At 42.6% G+C, this 18,607-nt stretch overlaps 1 protein-coding gene across 1 annotated transcript; it reads right to left on the reverse strand.

Annotated features, from left to right (window-relative positions):
• Window positions 1–303: 303 nt before the first annotated feature.
• tekt3 (tektin 3) lies at window positions 304–17,864 on the reverse strand. Its single transcript, XM_038974984.1, has 7 exons — window positions 17,280–17,864; window positions 15,932–16,015; window positions 15,750–15,820; window positions 12,432–12,575; window positions 7,304–7,526; window positions 633–787; window positions 304–520 (listed from the first exon to the last, which is right to left on the reverse strand). The coding sequence occupies exons 1-7, from the start codon at window positions 17,862–17,864 to the stop codon at window positions 304–306; spliced, it is 1,479 nt and encodes a 492-aa protein (XP_038830912.1).
• Between the last annotated feature and the right edge of the window lie 743 nt (window positions 17,865–18,607).

The raw sequence follows: 18,607 nt of genomic DNA on the forward strand, positions 1-18,607 counted from the left end.
GGGAGAAACTCCCCAAATACAGCTGTGCCACGCTTGTAGCGTCATACCCAAGAAGATTCGAGGCTGTAGTCGCTGCCAAAGGCGCTTCAACAAAGTACTGAGTAAAGGGTCTGAATACTTTTGTAAATGTGATATTTCAGTTTTTATGTTTGATAAATTAGAAAAAAAATAAAGAAATCTGCTTTGTCATTATGGGATATTGTGTGTAGATTGATGAGGGAAAAGCCATTTAATCCATTTTAGAAAAAGGCTGTAAAAGTCAAGGGGTCTGAATACTTTCCGAATGCACTGTATGTGATGGCTTTAGGTGTATCCCACCAGGCGTGGGGTGCTGGGGAAGCTCTTCCTTATGCCCATGCACTTCTCCTGATCCAGGAACAAGGAGTTAGCCTTGATGGACAGGTCATGCTCCAGGGCAGCCTTGGTCTTCACCAGCTTCTGCAGGGTGTTCTCTGCCTCCATCAGTCTCTCACGCAGCTTGTGGATGGTGTCCTCTATCTCCCTCACTTCTCCCACCAGTCTGGAAATAGAGATAAGGATAGGGACAAGACACACAGAGGAGAAGGAAGGGAATGTACGTGTAAAACGTCCTCATTTTACAGGCTATAAAATACCCACCACACGAGCCCTACCTGTGGTGTGGGTTGTCCCTGCAGAGCTCCACGTTGGGCCTGCGTGTCCTCTCGTCCAGCCTGGTCTGGGCCACCTTCAGGGGGCATTCCTTGTCCCTCAGAGCCTTCTTCAGGCTCTCTATCAGCATCTCTGTCTGGAAGATTTCCTGGAGGGTCTGCCAGTAGAAACAGGCGAGAGGGATGGTGAGACGATCCAGGGAGTAAGGAAACAGAGGAATGGAGCAGTTCTAGCAGTTGAAATGGCGCTGTCACAACCAGTTTACAACCGGAACTGTCTATAATGCTAAGGACGTCATTGCAACCAGTTTTGCCTGTAGTGTAAGGGTTTGAGGTAAAGAGTTCTAGGAAACTCAAATAACTTGTTTATTTACACCACACAGTTAGGTGATGTGAAATGTATAGTACAGATGCAGGTGTCTGTAAAAGCAAAACTAACACCAAATGTAACTGTAGATCAAATCAGATTAACACTGTACTGTACAGTACTTTCCTCCTTCTCATCCCACCATCACATTATCATGTAATCCCATTCCCCTGAATCACTCAACCACTCCTCAGAACCATCCCTGACTGACTGACTGACGTTATTAAAGACTGTGTGGCTCACATCATAGCTGCTGTCAATGGATAAACCCAGAGAACAGCTGAGGTGGATAGAGCCCTGCAACATCCAATTAACCCTTCGACAACAATGGGCTCCAGTGTCTATGTCACAATCGTTGTAAGCATACTCGGACCAACGTGCAGCGTGATCTGGGTTCCACATATTATATTTAGTGAAACGCACAAAAAACAATAAAGAATAAACGATACGTGAAGCTCAAGCAGTGCTCACAGGCAACTACACAGAAACAAGATCCCACAAAACACAGTGGGGAAATGGCTGCCTAAATATGATCCCCAATCAGAGACAACAATGCCTCTGATTGGGAAACATACCAGGCCAACATAGAAATAAACGCACTAGATCACCCACCCTAGTCACACCCCGACCTAACCAAAATAGAGAATTAAAAGGCTCTCTATGGTCAGGGCGTGACAGTCTACTACTCCACTACCAAGGGTATGTATCAGTGGAAAGTGTTGAACACAGGCAATGCAAGATAAATCTATTTTTGGTGTCCTTCTTTTAACAAGACTATTTACCCTAGAAGTAACAAAGTTTGGTGAATTAGTTTGCATGCCTGGGTTCCATAACACGATTACAGTAAAAATAAGGCCTAGACCAGTGAAGAGGGTGATCACGTCACAAAACTCACATGTCTCTGCCCATTAAACGCTGATCTTGTGAGACACAAGTAAAAGGGGCTGAAAGGAGTTTTATTTTTCTCCTCATTGAACAGTAAAAGCAATGTGATAGGAATAAAGCTTTGTTCTATTATCATGAAAGATGTCACGTGAAAATGCAATAGACCCTTGAATAGTTTGACAACCCTGGAGAAAAAAATAGCATAGACCAGCATAGGCTGGTGACCAGCCTTCGTTGTGTTTTCGCTAGTGATGGGAAACCGAGGCTGTCTGAAGACTTCGAGGCTTTCACCAAATTGTTCCGAAAAACAGTTAATTATTTAGCTTCATTATCTGTTTACAATGCACATGAGTGACATTTGCCGTTCAACAATAAATAGCAGCCTGTGATTATCAGAGACATTTTTTCTCTCCACTGTTTTCATCAAAATTCCGTGGCGCAGCGATAAGTTGTTGACTTTCGTAACCTATAATCAGTTGGAATACCAGGTTTGCATACATTATGCTTAACTTTTTTGCCTTGAAGTTGACTCTTTTTCAAAACCAGAATTTTTGGCATTATTTAGGATGCTTAACACAGAAGTGTATACTATACTAAATAAAACAAATGATTTTAACAACAGTGTGGTTTCACATAAAACTATTTTCAAAATAGTGTGCCTTCAACAGGATTCGATATCATACCCTCATTCCCCTGAGTATTCCATTGTCGACCTGCTAAGCTACTGTACCAGACGGATGAAACTTTTTGTACAAAATCCCAAACTTTTTATAGTCCCGTACCCCTTCAAACATTCAACCTCCAGCTGCGTACCCCCTCTAGCACCAGGGTCACCGCACTCTCAAATTTTGTTTTTTGCCATTATTGTAAGCCTGCCACACACACACTATACAATACATTTATTAAACATAAGAATGTGTGTGAATTTTTGTCACAACCCTGCTCGTGGGAAGTGACAAAGAGCTCTTATAGGACCAGGGCACAAATAATAATATAATAATAATCAATCATTTTGCTCTTTATTTAACCATCTTACATATAAAACCTTATTTCTTCACTGAAAATTGTGAATAACTCACCACAGGTTAATGAGAAGGGTGTGCTTGAAAGGATGCACATAACTCTGCAATGTTGGGTTGTTTTGGAGTCTCAGTCTTAAATCATTTTCCACACAGTCTGTGCCTAGATTTAGTTTTCATGCTAGTGACGGCCGAGAATCCACTCTCACATAGGTACGTAGTTGCAAAGGGCATCAGTGTCTTAACAGCGCGATTTGCCAAGGCAGGATACTCTGAGCGCAGCCCAATCCAGAAATATGGCAGTGGCTTCTGATTAAATTCAATTTTCACAGAACGCTTGAAGCAATTTCGATGAGGCTCTCTTGTTCAGATATCGGTAAGTGAACTGGAAGCAGGACATGAAAGGGATAATGAATCCATTTGTTCGAGTCATCCGTTTCGGGAAAGTACCTGCATAATTGCGCAGCCAACTCACTCAGGTGCTTCACTATATCACATTTGACATTGCCCGTAAGATTGAGTTAATTTGCACACAAAAAATACAATGATGGAAAGACCTGTGTGTTGTCCTTGTTAATGCAGACAGAGAAGAGCTACAATTTCTTAATCATAGCCTTAGTTTTGTCCCGCACATTGAATACAGTTGCGGAGAGTCCCTGTAATCCTAGATTCAGATCATTCAGGCGAGAAAAAACATCCCCCAGATAGGCCAGTCGTGTGAGAAACTCGTCATCATGCAAGCGGTCAGACAAGTGAAAATTATGGTCAGTAAAGAAAACTTTAAGCTTGTCTCTATTCAAAAAAACATGTTAATACTTTGCCCCTTGACAAAGCATTACATGGTCGCTGCCCATATCATTGCATAGTGCAGAAAATACACGAGAGTTCAGGGGCCTTGCTTTAACATAGTTAACCATTTTCACTGTAGTGTCCAAAACATCTTTCAAGCTGTCAGGCATTCCCTTGGCAGCAAGAGCCTCTCGGTGGATGCTACAGTGTACCCAAGTGGCGTCAGGAGCAACTGCTTGCACGCGCGTTACCACTCCACTATGTCTCCCTGTCATGGCTTTTGTGCCATCAGTACAGATACCAAAACATCTTGACTACCAAAATCCATTTGATGTCACAAAGCTGTCCAGTACTTTAAAAATAATTGAAGAATTAAGTCCTCCACAATAGTATGGGGCTTGCCTGTCCTAGCCACTGAGTAGCTCACCATATAAGACGCTTCTAACCCCTTCTTATTAATGGTATATGTTGCTTTTATACATGACTTACTACTCGAAAGTCGTCTTAATTCTCTTATTTTTCAAATTGGCATGTTTTGTTTCTAAATGTCTGTGCAAGAGTGAAGGTTTCATCGAGTTGTGAGATAGTACTTTTGCAAATATAACACACTGTGGCTGAGGAAAGGCACTACTCCCTATAAGTGAACACCAAATCAATGTAGTTCTCATCATATTTGTGCCTCTTCGATGGTCCAACGTCCAGGTGCAGGTGTAATACTGCTGGTATGTGTCTCTATGGCCTTACTTTTTTTGACCATTTATCAATTTTCACACAAACGGAATGAGCAGCAGCTATGTTTGGCTACATACTGACCGTTAGTGGAATTGCCGCGAGATGGTAATGGTTAATGTGATTGGGTGTTAATTATTTGACTAGGCTACCTATATTTGACATTGTGTTGTTTTTTCACTGAAAACTAAATGGTTTAATTGTATTTTTGGCAGTGAAACGAGGCTACTTAGAAAAACTCCCCCAAATGTATAGCCACCTTTGAAAAATATAAATGGACTGTTTGAAAATGTGAATTTTTTTTCAAAAAAAAAATTACAAAATACGTTTTATTTAAAAAAAAATGTGAATCACATTTTTATTTGGCGTACCCCGACGGCATTGCGCGTACCCCTGCGGGGAATACCTGATCTACACTGATTGAAGTGGATTTAACAAGTGACATAAATTCACGGGCAGTGCAAGCATATTTATGTTCGGGAGAAAGTAAATGCAAAACATTATTGAATTCAAATGATCTGTTTACAGGTCCATAGCAATTTGTTATTATTTTTGTGTTTCAGACACGGTCAGATACAGCAAATGTCATCAAAAAAAACATTCTGTTAACACTGCTAAAGACATTTGATCAAGTTTACCATTTATATTTCCCTTAGATGTACTGTCTTGGCCTAATTCCAATACTTACAAGTAGACAGCACCATAAAAGGTGACAATTCAGGCAGAGTTATAATGCTCCTTCACATTTGCACAGTTTTACATCAGGTTTTTTGTATTTTATTAGGATCCCCATTAGCTGTTGCGAAAGCAGCAGCTACTTTTTCTGGGGTCCACACAAAACAAAAATATTAAGAGATAAGAACAGCTCAAAGACAGAACTACATACATTTGAAAAAGTCTCACAGCCTACATATCAATACATACACACAACATATATAGGTAAATTAGGGGAGAGGCTTTGTGCCGTGATGTGTTGCTTTATGTTAAAAAACAAACAGGTTTGCTGTTCATTTGAGCAATATGAGATGTATGGGAGTTTTACGTGATAATGGCTCTATATAATACTGTACGCTTTCTTGAATTTGTTCTGGATTTGGGGACTGTAAAAAGCCCCCTAGTGGCATGTCTGGTGGGGTAAGTGTGTGTGTCAGAGCTGTGTGTAAGTTGGCTATGCAAACAATTTGGAATTTGAAACACATTCACGTCTTATAAAAAGAACACATTCGCCAAAAGCCACAAAATAGACCTGAATGGATTTCTGCAAATATGTAAACACCACTGGAGTCCTCTTACATGTGGGAACTTACAGTCCTATTGATCAAACAACCATGAAAAAGCTCTCTCTCCCTCAGTTATGCACATCAATAACAACATGATCAACAACTATTGCTAGCCAGAGCAAGATGAGCAAAAATCTAACGAAGGAACATTAGATAAACCCTCTCAAACTTTTTCTGCTAGTTGACTGTCAAAATTGCACTGATAAACAATGGGGAATTGTAACCTCCTCATCCTTCTGCAGCTTGCCTGCCAATGCATTCTTGTCCCAACCAAGCACCGAAGCTAACTGGCTAAAGTTGGCAAGCTTGTTAGCTAGCTGCTTCCAGACACAAATGAGAGAACACCTCACTCTCCATTTTACTCTCCGATGCAGAGCTGATTAGGCTGTTTACATGATATCTAGAGCGTTCTTGACTAACTATTACCTTTCCCCCCTACATTTACTGACACCGGTCATATTCAGCAGGTGTTGCATGTTTGTAAATTCATAATTTTTTCTTTGCTCTGGCACAACAAGAGTACTCTGTAATCGTAGTAGATAGCCAAAGTGAATTTGCAATGCAAATATGCTAACTGTATAGCAGTCTTTCAAGTTCTTGCTAGCTAACCAAATGACAACTGCATCTCTAGATGTGTATAGCCACCGAAAAACAATATGAGGGTAAAAAAAATCAATCACTCACCCACTCCTCGAATGGCATGACATGACTTTCTCCTAGCAGCTAGCTATCAAGCTAATGTTAGGCGCTGTGTTTTTAGCTTGCTACATAAATACTCTAGCCTATTAGCCACGTTATGACTGACTTGTGATCATTGCCCTTGCTAGTTTGAATGTATTGACATTCCCAGCATTAGTTACATTCGTCTGTTTTTGTCCAGAATATTGAGTCATTGAAACTGAAACATTACATCCCGGATGGAGGCACAGTTCCACTTTAAACTTTAGGTCACAGGTTACTTTGTGTGCTAAACTTGAAACTTTTTTTTCAATGGGAAGTAATAGTTGTACATTTCGATTGGGAAATGCTTAACATCATGCTGTGTGTGACTGCTTTCTATTGGCCCTATGCAGTGGTGTAGTGAGTGGTGCCTTGAGAAGTGGGTATACTCTAATTTTGCTTAAAGTTCACAAATAGCCCGCCCAGTGAAGGAAAGGCACCCTGTGTGAAAATTTGTTTTCCTAGACTTTTCCAATTTTCACTCTCAAAATCACACTCTCAAAAAATACAATAATTTGATGGGTCTCGAGTACTACAACACTGCCATGCTGGTCAGACCAGCTTGACCAGCATCTAACCAGCGCTGACCAGCATAGACCAGCATGAACTAGCATGGACCAGCTTGAAATTTATGCTGGTCTATGCTGCTTTTTCAGCAGGAAAATCAATCAAAGACAGCAGTAAAATTTCAGCAATCATCAACTATGGTATGCAGGCAGTTTACAACTCCTTCCTTACTGTCCCCTGGACCTGATGTTGAAGTACAATGATGCTTAACAAGATACAACCAAACTGCATTTCACTGAGTTGAATGGAACTAAACAAAAAAGGAATTAAACATGAAAGACGAGCTTGATGGTCATTGGTCAGGTAATGGTCAGTCACCTTAGCCAGGTGTGTCTGCAGGCTGTTCTTGGCGTCGGCGGTCTCTGACATGCGGTTGGTGAAGGCCACGTTGACCGTGTTGAAATGTTTCCACATCTCGTTGGACGTGGCGTTCAGCAGGATCTCAATAACATCACGCAGCTTGTGGGAAGCAGCCCGCTCGCTCTGGGAGTGAAGGATGTTGTCATCCGTGAACTTTGACCACGAGTCGGGCAGGGAGAGCCTGGTCAAGTGGGTGAGAAATGACAATGGACACAATGGTCAACGGATTGGGATGCCGTTGGAAGGCAGGCAGGAGATACACTGGGGTGGATGTAGCTAGAGTTGAATTTGGGATTGGTGCTTTATATTCAGAGAAAATGTGAAGCACCTGTGTCAATACAATCTGAATGTGATGACCCCTTCTGCTTTACTTCCATAATCCGACCCTCTCTGCCTAGTCATCGCCATTTTTACCTGCTGGTGTTGTGTTAGCTGACTAGCTGCTGTTGTCTCACCTGTTGTTTTAGCTAGCTCTCCCAATCAAGACCTGCGATTACTTTATGCCTTACTATATGTCTCTCTCGAATATCAATATGCCTTGTATACTGTTGTTCGGGTTAGTTATCATTGTTTCAGTTTACAATGGAGCCCGTAGTTCCACTCCTAATACCTCTGATACCTCCTTTGTCCCACCTCCCACACATGCGGTGACCTCACCCATTATAACCAGCATGTCCAGAGATACAACCTCTCTTATCATCACCCAGTGCCTGGGCTTACCTCCGCTGTACCCGCACCCCACCATACCCCTGTCTGCACATTATGCCCTGAATATATTCTACCACGCCCATAAATCTGCTCCTTTTATTCCTTGTCCCCAACGCTCTAGGCGACCAGTTTTGATAGCCTTTAGCCGCACCCTCATCCTACTACTCCTCTGTTCCTCGGGTGATGTGGAGGTAAACCCAGGCCCTGCATGTCCCCAGGCACCCTCATTTGTTGACTTCTGTGATCGAAAAAGCCTTGGTTTCATGCATGTCAACATCAGAAGCCTCCTCCCTAAGATTGTTTTACTCACTGCTTTAGCACACTCTGCCAACCCTGATGTCCTTGCCGTGTCTGAATCCTGGCTTAGGAAGGCCACCAAAAATTCTGAGATTTCCATACCCAACTATAACACTTTCCGTCAAGATAGAACTGCCAAAGGGGGAGGAGTTGCAATCTACTGCAGAGATAGCCTGCAAAGTTCTGTCATACTTTCCAGGTCTATGCCCAAACAGTTCGAACTTCTAATTAAAAAAATTAATCTCTCCAGAAATAAGTCTCTCACTGTTGCCGCCTGCTACCGACCCCCCTCAGCTCCCAGCTGTGCCCTGGACACCATCTGTGAATTGATCGCCCCCCATCTAGCTTCAGAGTTTGTTCTGTTAGGTGACCTAAACTGGGATATGCTTAACACCCCGGCAGTTCTACAATCTAAGCTAGATGCCCTCAATCTCACACAAATCATCAAGGAACCCACCAGGTACAACCCTAAATCCGTAAACATGGGCACCATAATAGACATTATCCTGACCAACTTGCCCTCCAAATTCACCTCTGCTGTCTTCAATCAGGATCTCAGCGATCACTGCCTCATTGCCTGTATCCGCTACGGGTCCACGGTCAAACGACCACCCCTCATCACTGTCAAACGCTCCCTAAAACACTTCTGCGAGCAGGCCTTTCTAATCGACCTGGCCCGGGTATCCTGGAAGGATATTGACCTCATCCCGTCAGTTGAGGATGCCTGGTCATTCTCTAAAAGTAACTTCCTCACCATCTTAGACAAGCATGCTCCGTTCAAAAAATGCAGAACTAAGAACAGATATAGCCCTTGGTTCACTCCAGACCTGACTGCCCTCGACCAGCACAAAAACATCCTGTGGCGAACTGCAATAGCATCGATTAGTCCCCGCAATATGCAACTGTTCAGGGAAGTCAGGAACCAATACACGCAGTCAGTCAGGAAAGCAAAGGCCAGCTTTTTCAAGCAGAAATTTGCATCCTGTAGCTCTAACTCCAAAAAGTTCTGGGACACTGTAAAGTCCATGGAGAACAAGAGCACCTCCTCCCAGCTGCCCACTGCACTGAGGCTAGGTAACACGGTCACCACCGATAAATCCGTGATAATCGAAGACTTCAACAAGCATTTCTCAACGGCTGGCCATGCCTTCCTCCTGGCTACTCCAACCCTGGCCAACAGCTCCGCCCCCCCCCCCCCCCCCCCCGCTGCTACTCGCCCAAGCCTCCCCAGCTTCTCCTTTACCCAAATCCAGATAGCAGATGTTCTGAAAGAGCTGCAAAACCTGGACCCATACAAATCAGCTGGGCTTGACAATCTGGACCCTCTATTTCTGAAACTGTCCGCCGCAATTGTCGCACCCCCTATTTCCAGCCTGTTCAACCTCTCCTTCGTATCATCTGAGATCCCCAAGGATTGGAAAGCTGCCGCGGTCATCCCCCTCTTCAAAGGGGGAGACACCCTGGACCCAAACTGTTACAGACCTATATCCATCCTGCCCTGCCTATCTAAGGTCTTCGAAAGCCAAGTCAACAAACAGATCAATGACCATCTCGAATCCCACCGTACCTTCTCCGCTGTGCAATCCGGTTTCCGAGCCGGTCACGGGTGCACCTCAGCCACGCTCAAGGTACTAAACGATATCATAACCGCCATCGATAAAAGACAGTACTGTGCAGCCGTCTTCATCGACCTGGCCAAGGCTTTCGACTCTGTCAATCACCATATTCTTATCGGCAGACTCAGTAGCCTCGGTTTTTCTAATGACTGCCTTGCCTGGTTCACCAACTACTTCGCAGACAGAGTTCAGTGTGTCAAATCGGAGGGCATGTTGTCCGGTCCTCTGGCAGTCTCTATGGGGGTACCACAGGGTTCAATTCTCGGGCCAACTCTTTTCTCTGTATATATCAATGATGTTGCTCTTGCTGCGGGCGATTCCCTGATCCACCTCTACGCAGACGACACCATTCTGTATACTTCTGGCCCTTCCTTGGACACTGTGCTATCTAACCTCCAAACGAGCTTCAATGCCATACAACACTCCTTCCGTGGCCTCCAACTGCTCTTAAACGCTAGTAAAACCAAATGCATGCTTTTCAACCGGTCGCTGCCTGCACCCGCACGCCCGACTAGCATCACCACCCTGGATGGTTCCGACCTAGAATATGTGGACATCTATAAGTACCTAGGTGTCTGGCTAGACTGCAAACTCTCCTTCCAGACTCATATCAAACATCTCCAATCCAAAATCAAATCGAGAGTCGGCTTTCTATTTCGCAACAAAGCCTCTTTCACTCACGCCGCCAAACTTACCCTAGTAAAACTGACTATCCTACCGATCCTCGACTTCGGCGATGTCATCTACAAAATAGCTTCCAATACTCTACTCAGCAAACTGGATGCAGTTTATCACAGTGCCATCCGTTTTGTTACTAAAGCACCTTATACCACCCACCACTGCGACCTGTATGCTCTAGTCGGCTGGCCCTCGCTGCATGTTCGTCGTCAGACCCACTGGCTCCAGGTCATCTACAAGGCTATGCTAGGTAAAGCGCCGCCTTATCTCAGTTCACTGGTCACGATGGCAACACCCACCCCGTAGTACGCGCTCCAGCAGGTGTATCTCACTGATCATCCCTAAAGCCAAAACCTCATTTGGCCGCCTTTCCTTCCAGTTCTCTGCTGCCTGCGACTGGAACGAATTGCAAAAATCTCTGAAGTTGGAGACTTTTATCTCCCTCAAAAACTTTAAACATCTGCTATCTGAGCAGCTAACCGATCGCTGCAGCTGTACATAGTCCATCGGTATATAGCCCACCCAATTTACCTACCTCATCCCCATACTGTTTTTATTTATTTACTTTTCTGCTCTTTTGCACACCAGTATCTCTATTTGCACATGATCATCTGATGATTTATCACCCCAGTGTTAATCTGCTAAATTGTAATTATTCGCTCCTATGGCCTATTTATTGCCTACCTCCTCATGCCTTTTGCACACATTGTATATAGATTCTCTTTTTCCCCCCCTTTTTTCCCCCTACTATGTTATTGACTTGTTTATTGTTTACTCCATGTGTAACTCTGTGTTGTTGTCTGTTCACACTGCTATGCTTTATCTTGGCCAGGTCGCAGTTGCAAATGAGAACTTGTTCTCAACTAGCCTACCTGGTTAAATAAAGGTGAAATAAAAATAAATAAAATAAATCCAGTCCCGTACTAGTTTGAATGGGATTAAAGATAATATCATCCAATTTGTGGAAATGCAGTCATTTAACATTTAAAGGTAGAATAAAGGTAGCAAAATGAGGTTTCCATGAGCAGCACTGCAGATATTGAGATGAGCGAGATGCAAGACTTCGCTCTCATATAGTCACACACAGTTTCTGTGCATGTGCAGAGAAGGGTGTGATTGCCGCCCGCAACTCGGGGCATTCCTGCATCTGTAGGAACCCCTCTTTATTCTTCTACCGGTCCATTTTTAAGCTAGGACTCTGGTAACTTTACACAGGCGGGAGGCGGGGGCAGATGTAGGTAGCTAGCAATCTAGGACACCAGTAGACAGTATCCTTCGCCCCGTCTGCCGAGCACTGCTTTCAAAGCAGGTCTGTTAATGTTACGGCGAGGGCAAGTGTTCGGCAGGCGGGTGCTAGTTCGCTGGGCCTCCGGTAGTGATGTTATGTTTGATACAGGAGCTCTGAGGCATGTGTTGAAATCACTAAGCAGTGTACTTTGAAGCAGTGTGCCGATGCCTGTATTACTTTATCAGACACACATGATCAGTGATGTCCAAAGCTTAGTTTCATCGAACAACCACCTGATTGGTTTGGTAATGGTTTGGTAGAAGACAAAAAGGCTATGCTACGCATGCGCCTCGGATTCATTTACTTCTACCAGACGCCTTTTATTATGATTTTTAATTGTTTTCATTTTTGAAAGTTTTCGCGCTTGAAGAACATGAAAATGTTTTATAAAGTTCATGGCTGAGGGGGCAGTCCCTTTCACAGCATATACAGTATCTCCCATTTCAATCACAAAGCTGTATAGCATCCACATCTAAAGTAGTGGGTAGGTATGACTTACGATGGGTCCAGTCTCTCGATCCCTCTGTAGTAGTTGATCCCATCTGACGCATTCCTGAGATGGTGACACCTATTATCTATTCTCTGGGCTGTCACCTTGTCACTGAGGTCTCTCTCCAGCTCATGTTGAGCTGCTCGGTTTGACCTGATGGAAGTAACACACACAGAGGCATAGTAACACTGTAACACTTGACGTTGCGCCGACAGGTGTAATGTTTTATTATGTTATGAGCATATATGAGCCGTTGTAATGTCTTATTATAAGTCTCATCACATTAAATATATTTCTATACCTGGAGAGAGACCTTTTTTTAGCTTACTTTTTCTTGAGTAAGACTATTGGTTAAAAGGGCCCCTACACAGCAAATTCTCCAGTGTTAAAAAACAAACAAAACTAACACTGAGAGTGTTAAATCAACACTCTGTGGACCCATAGAGATGCTGGAACAGTGTTACGTTAACACACTGCTTAGTGTAAAGCATTATTCAAAAATATCCCAGTGCTTTGCCTTTTGAGTAAATTGTACAGTTACCATTCATGACTGTGGTTTGTTAGTGACAGAGACATCAATGTTGCTTTATCAAATTTCAGTCCAACGTACTTCACCAAGTGATATCCTAAGCGAATACGTTATCGTTAAATACATATATTATTTAAATATATTATTTAACACAATATGGCCTGTTTTAGACAGGCAGACCAATTCTGATCTTTTTTTCACTAATTGTTTATTTGACCAATCATATCAGCACTGAAAAATAGCTGATGTGAAAAGATCTAATGTGATTGGACAAAATACCAATTAGTGGAAAAACGAATTGAGCTGAAGGTATAAATGCAGCCTAGCATACATATTTCATAAGGCCTTATTTTAAGGGGCTAGTTCTACCCTAATACAGGGGCCTGAAACTAATACACATACACTTTGAACCAAAAATATGCCCATCATTATCATATTTCCAAGCATGCTCTATTACAGGTTGCTTTTTAGAATTGTTTGTTTCAATATCTACAGTGCCTTCAGACCTGACATTTCATCAATTGTAGAATAAGGCTGTAACGTAACAAAATGTGGAAAAAGTCAATGGGTCTGAATACTTTCCGAATGCAATGTATGTTTGTGGATGTACATTGATTGATTGATTCATTAATTAATCTTATGTTTTTGGTCACAAGTCCAGGAATGGCTGAAGAATTGCAATATTTACCTGGAGCTAACCCTGCAGATAGCACTACTGGGCAATCTGAAAAGTCATAGTCAATCAATCAATAATATAGTAATACTTTTAGCAAACCATTTTATTTTCAATTTACAATCTGTAGAAGCTATGAGAATAGAAAGGTTCAGAACTTTTGTGAAGCATCACAGCTCAGTTGAAAAATATATAGGAAATAGAAATCCAATTAGGATGGTGTTAAGAGATAGATGGGAGGGGTTGAATGGAGCTGAAGGATGGGACTAATAACAACAAGATAACTAATGTAAAACATACTGTGTCCGTAAAACGTATATAGGTTCAGAACTTTTTTTGAAAGAGCACAGTTTGAAAGATATGGCAAATAGAAAAATAATATATGGGAGAGGTTGAGGGTAGAGGAAGGACAAGAGTAAAAAAATAAAAATAAAATGTGTGTCCATTAAAATAACATCAAATTGATCAGAAATACAGTGTAGACATTGTTAATGTTGTAAATGACTATTGTAGCTGAAAACGGCTGATTTTTTATGGAATATCTACATAGGTGTACAGAGGCCCATTATCAGCAACCATCACTGCTGTGTTCCAATGGCACGTTGTGTTAGCTAATCCAAGTTGATCACTTTAAAAGCCTAATTGATCATTAGAAAACCCTTTTGCAATTATGTTAGCACAGCTGAAAACTTTTGTCCTGATTAAAGAAGTAATAAAACTGGCCTTCTGTAGACTAGTTGAGTATCTGAAGCATCAGCATTTGTGGGTTTGATTACAGGCTCAAAATGGCCAGAAACAAAGACCTTTCTTCTGAAACGTGTCAGTCTATTATTTTTCTGAGAAATGAAGGCTATTCCATGTGAGAAATTACCAAGAAACTGAAGATCTCGTACAATGCTGCGTACTACTCCCTTCACAGAACAGTGCAAACTGTCTCTAACAAGAATAGAAAGAGGAGTGGGAGGCTCCGGTGCACAACTGAGCAAGAGGACAACTACATTAGAGTGTCTAGTTTGAGAAATAGACGCCTCGCAAGTCCTCAACTGGCAGCTTCATTAAATAGTACCCGGAAAACACCAGTCTCAATGTCAACAGTGAAGAGGCGACTCCGGGATGCTGGCCTTCTAGGCAGAGTTGCAAAGAAAAAAGACGTATCTCAGACTGGTCAATAAAAAGAAAAGATTAAGATGGGCAAAAGAACACAGACACTGGACAGAGGAATTCTGCCTAGAAGGCCAGCATCCCAAAGTTGCCTCTTCACCGTTGATGTTGAGACTGGTGTTTTGCGGGTACTATTTAATGAAGCTGCCAGTTTATTTTGCAACCCTACCCGCAGGTCACATAATGCTGTTTTACAAAGTTTTGGGTGACTCCTACTGGAAACTAGCCAGAGTTCAGATTCTAATAGTTTTTATTCACCTGCATTCAGGAACATCATGAAGAGACTATTTCATTTAAACTGGAACAAACATTTCAGTAACGGATGCAAAAAAATCTAACAAACTGATTGGATTAGTTTTGAAAAATATATGTGATTTATATTTGTGAAGCATAAGAGTAACCAATCAATTATGCACAAACATAGATATTGAAGTAAACCATTCTCAAAATCAACCTGCTATAGAGCATGCTGGGAAATATGATAATGATGGGCATGGTTTTGGTTCAAAGTGATGCGTATGAGTTTCAGGCCCCTGTATTAGGGTAGAACTAGCCCCTTAATATAAGAGCTTATGAAATACATATGGTATTGTGTTAAATAATTTAAAAAAATAACTTATTCACTTAGGATCTCACTTGGTGAAGTCAATAGGACTGAAAATGGATGAATGCAACAACCATGTCACTGTCACTAACAAATATAGTCATGAGTGGTAATACAATTTACTCGAAAGGCAAGGCACTCTGGGAAATATTTGAATAAGGCTTTACACTAAACAGTATGTATTTTAATACGGTTCTGGTGTCTATATGGGTCCACAGACTTAACACAGTCAGTGTTGATTAAACACTCTCTGTGTTAATTTCTCTTTTTTCTACACTGGAGAATTTGTAATGTAGTTTTCAAACAGTGAAGGCCTATTTTACAGTAGTCCTGTGTCATACTCTAGGAGTGTAGACTCACGCTAGTTGAGCGATGGCTTTGTCTAGATGTCTCCTCATCCTCTCCTGGCATGACTTAATGGTCTCCACTTCCTGGTTACATAATGAGCAAAACAGGTATCAGTTCAGGTAATAAGGTTCTGATCATTAGGATAAATAGTCATAAGTCATGCCATGATTGTAATGACATGTCTTTGTTTGTACCCTTATGAGATCTTTCTCCACGTTGTCGTGAACCAGATCAATGGACATTCGCTTCTCTCTGTGATACAGGCATTCTTGGGACACCTGTTGATGGTCACACAATATTAATTCAGTGTCCCGAATGGCACCCTATTCCCCTACATGGTGAACTACTTTTGACCAGGGCCCATCGTGCACTTCTTTTGATTAGAGCCCTATGGGCTCTGGCCCAAAGTAAGCACTATATAGGAAATATATTAGTGCAGTAGTGTAAAGCACAGACAGAGTCTGGTGTGGTAGAAGGATCGTCTTCCAATCTAATTGCCAAATTACTCTACATTATCTAACATTAAAAACAAAAAATAATGTTTTGCTGAAAATTAGGCATTGGTCTGAAGCGGAAAAATAATGGAAATTCACATGTGCACCACAATGCCTACTCCACCCATTCTCTACCCAGATTTTCCAGCACACAGCTCTGACCTACTAAAGTAGCTATGTTGGTCTGTTGTACTTCAAACAATGTGTAGGCAGGTTTCTTCGAATTCAAACCTTCTCACACAGCCTAATTTATACAATTTACATTAGTGTTCTATAGATCGCCTCTGACCATTCTCAACATTCTATGTTAGAAATATTGCTCTAGTATTCACTTTTGAACGTGCTAGAGTTTCGACGGGAAAAGGTATCTTGAAACAAAGAGCATTCCTTGGGTGAATATTGTAGAGGGAGACCTGCATCTTCTCCACTTGATTCCAGTAGGTGTGTCCAAACTTTTGACTGGTACTGTATATACAAAAATTATGATTTGATTTGTATGTCTCTCTATACAGTGAGTATACATTCTATTCATAGGTTCCAATTACTTATTAGAGGTCCTCTCGGAAAACTATCTGTTGCTACCTGATCTCCACTACCCTGTGTGGGTCCTTCATGTCACCAGATCTCCAGCCAGATCAAGTTGGCGCTACTATACACCCCAAAGCACTTTGGGTTAGGACAAATGACCACCGGTGCTGTTCTGTGGAAGGTTGCCTGGTTGCCCAGCAACCTTAACAGGACACGTGTGACCTAATTATTGTGAGTATTGTGAATGATGACCCCATCTGCTCTGAAGTGGTGTGAAGAACCAATAACTACTGTCACTTTATCCACCACCATCAGACACAGTAAGACCCTGTGTTGAGTAAGTGACATGCATGGATGATTAAATAGGTTCACTGGAGATGGACTTTGTTATGCTTTATACTGTATAATTTGCATTTCTGTGTGAATGCATTGTGTACTGTTGGAGTTACAGGACACTCTTACGTAGAGCTTAGCACACACACGTGCAAGCGCGCATGCACACACGCACACACACCATTACCTGCAGAGGCCCCTCGGTCTCCTGCATGGCTCTCTCCAGCCTTCTCTTCACCTCAGTGAGGGCCATGATCTCGCTCACCATGTTGTCTATCTCATGGTTCAACTCTGACCTCCAAAAGCTGATGTCGTTGAGGCGTTCCCCGATGTTCTTACTGGTGGTCTCCTGGGTCCTCCTGGTCAGCTGCTCTTTATCCTGCATCAACCTGATGGTATCCCTCCTCAGCCGCTCAGCACTGTTCCTGGACGACTCCGACTCACGGTAGTTGCTCTGGTTGGACTTGTACCAGTCGTCTGGGGTGTAGCGGGTGATCATGGCTGACCGGTTTGACGGGTAGAACATGGTCTTGGCCCGGACCAGGTCGAAGCCTAGGTTCTCCCTCTGGATGGAGGAGAGGGAGGGGATGGCGGCAGTGCTGCCTGTGCGGTAGTAGGCGTTAGTCCTCCAGGGTTGGTTGGCACTGGGGTTCATGGCCAGCAAAGGCTGGTTGCTCCGGTAGGAGGACACCATGTTGGAGATGGCTGGGAAGAATTGGCTGGTTTTGGGTCGGGTGTACTCCGCCGTCAGGGTGGATCCCATTAGCTCCATTTGTCGCTCTTCTTCTCAGGGCTCTTCTTTTCTCCTGAAAACATGCAATATTGGATCTGTGTATTAGTGTATTTGCCTATCACATGTCATTTGTTATCAATAAGACTGAGAAAGATTGGTATCTGTCTCTTATATTTTAACAAGACCAACACATTCTAATGTCTTCTAGGATTGAAAAAGAGTCGTGATTTAGCCATTTTGTCAATAAATTGATGATTTTCTGTCAAACAGTTGAGTCATTCTATCGTCGTTTGCAGTCAACAAATGTTTCACTAAACATGTCATGACTACTGATTTAATTGAGAATCTTTGAAGACAATAAGATACAAAAATCTGAAGTGATGATGCTATACTTGCTCGGCAGTTTCCACAAGTATAGGTAGAAGCAGCCCAATATGGCAACGGGAGTATAGGCAAGTGGGTATGTCGAAAGGAGTGGGTGTATGGAAAGCGAATCAGGTAATTGCGTGACTGATTCGGATACACAAGGAGCCGATAAGCCGGCGACCAGTTTACCGGTGTTGTATTGACGTGCCTGCCGACCTGCTTCCTACTGGTTATCACCACAGCTAGAACAAGGGGCCAGATGTTTCACTGGATGTATAATTCTGAAGCATGCGGTTGGAATTTCCACTCCCCAGCAATACGGTGAGGAGAGGAAGCCCAGTGGCCATCAGTGAGAGAGTATGCAGCGAGATGGAACTGGGCCAACATTCTGCTGATTTTCTCATCAAATAAAAGCA

This window comes from Salvelinus namaycush, chromosome 35, assembly GCF_016432855.1.
Source record: "Salvelinus namaycush isolate Seneca chromosome 35, SaNama_1.0, whole genome shotgun sequence".
Classification (NCBI taxonomy): domain Eukaryota; kingdom Metazoa; phylum Chordata; class Actinopteri; order Salmoniformes; family Salmonidae; genus Salvelinus; species Salvelinus namaycush.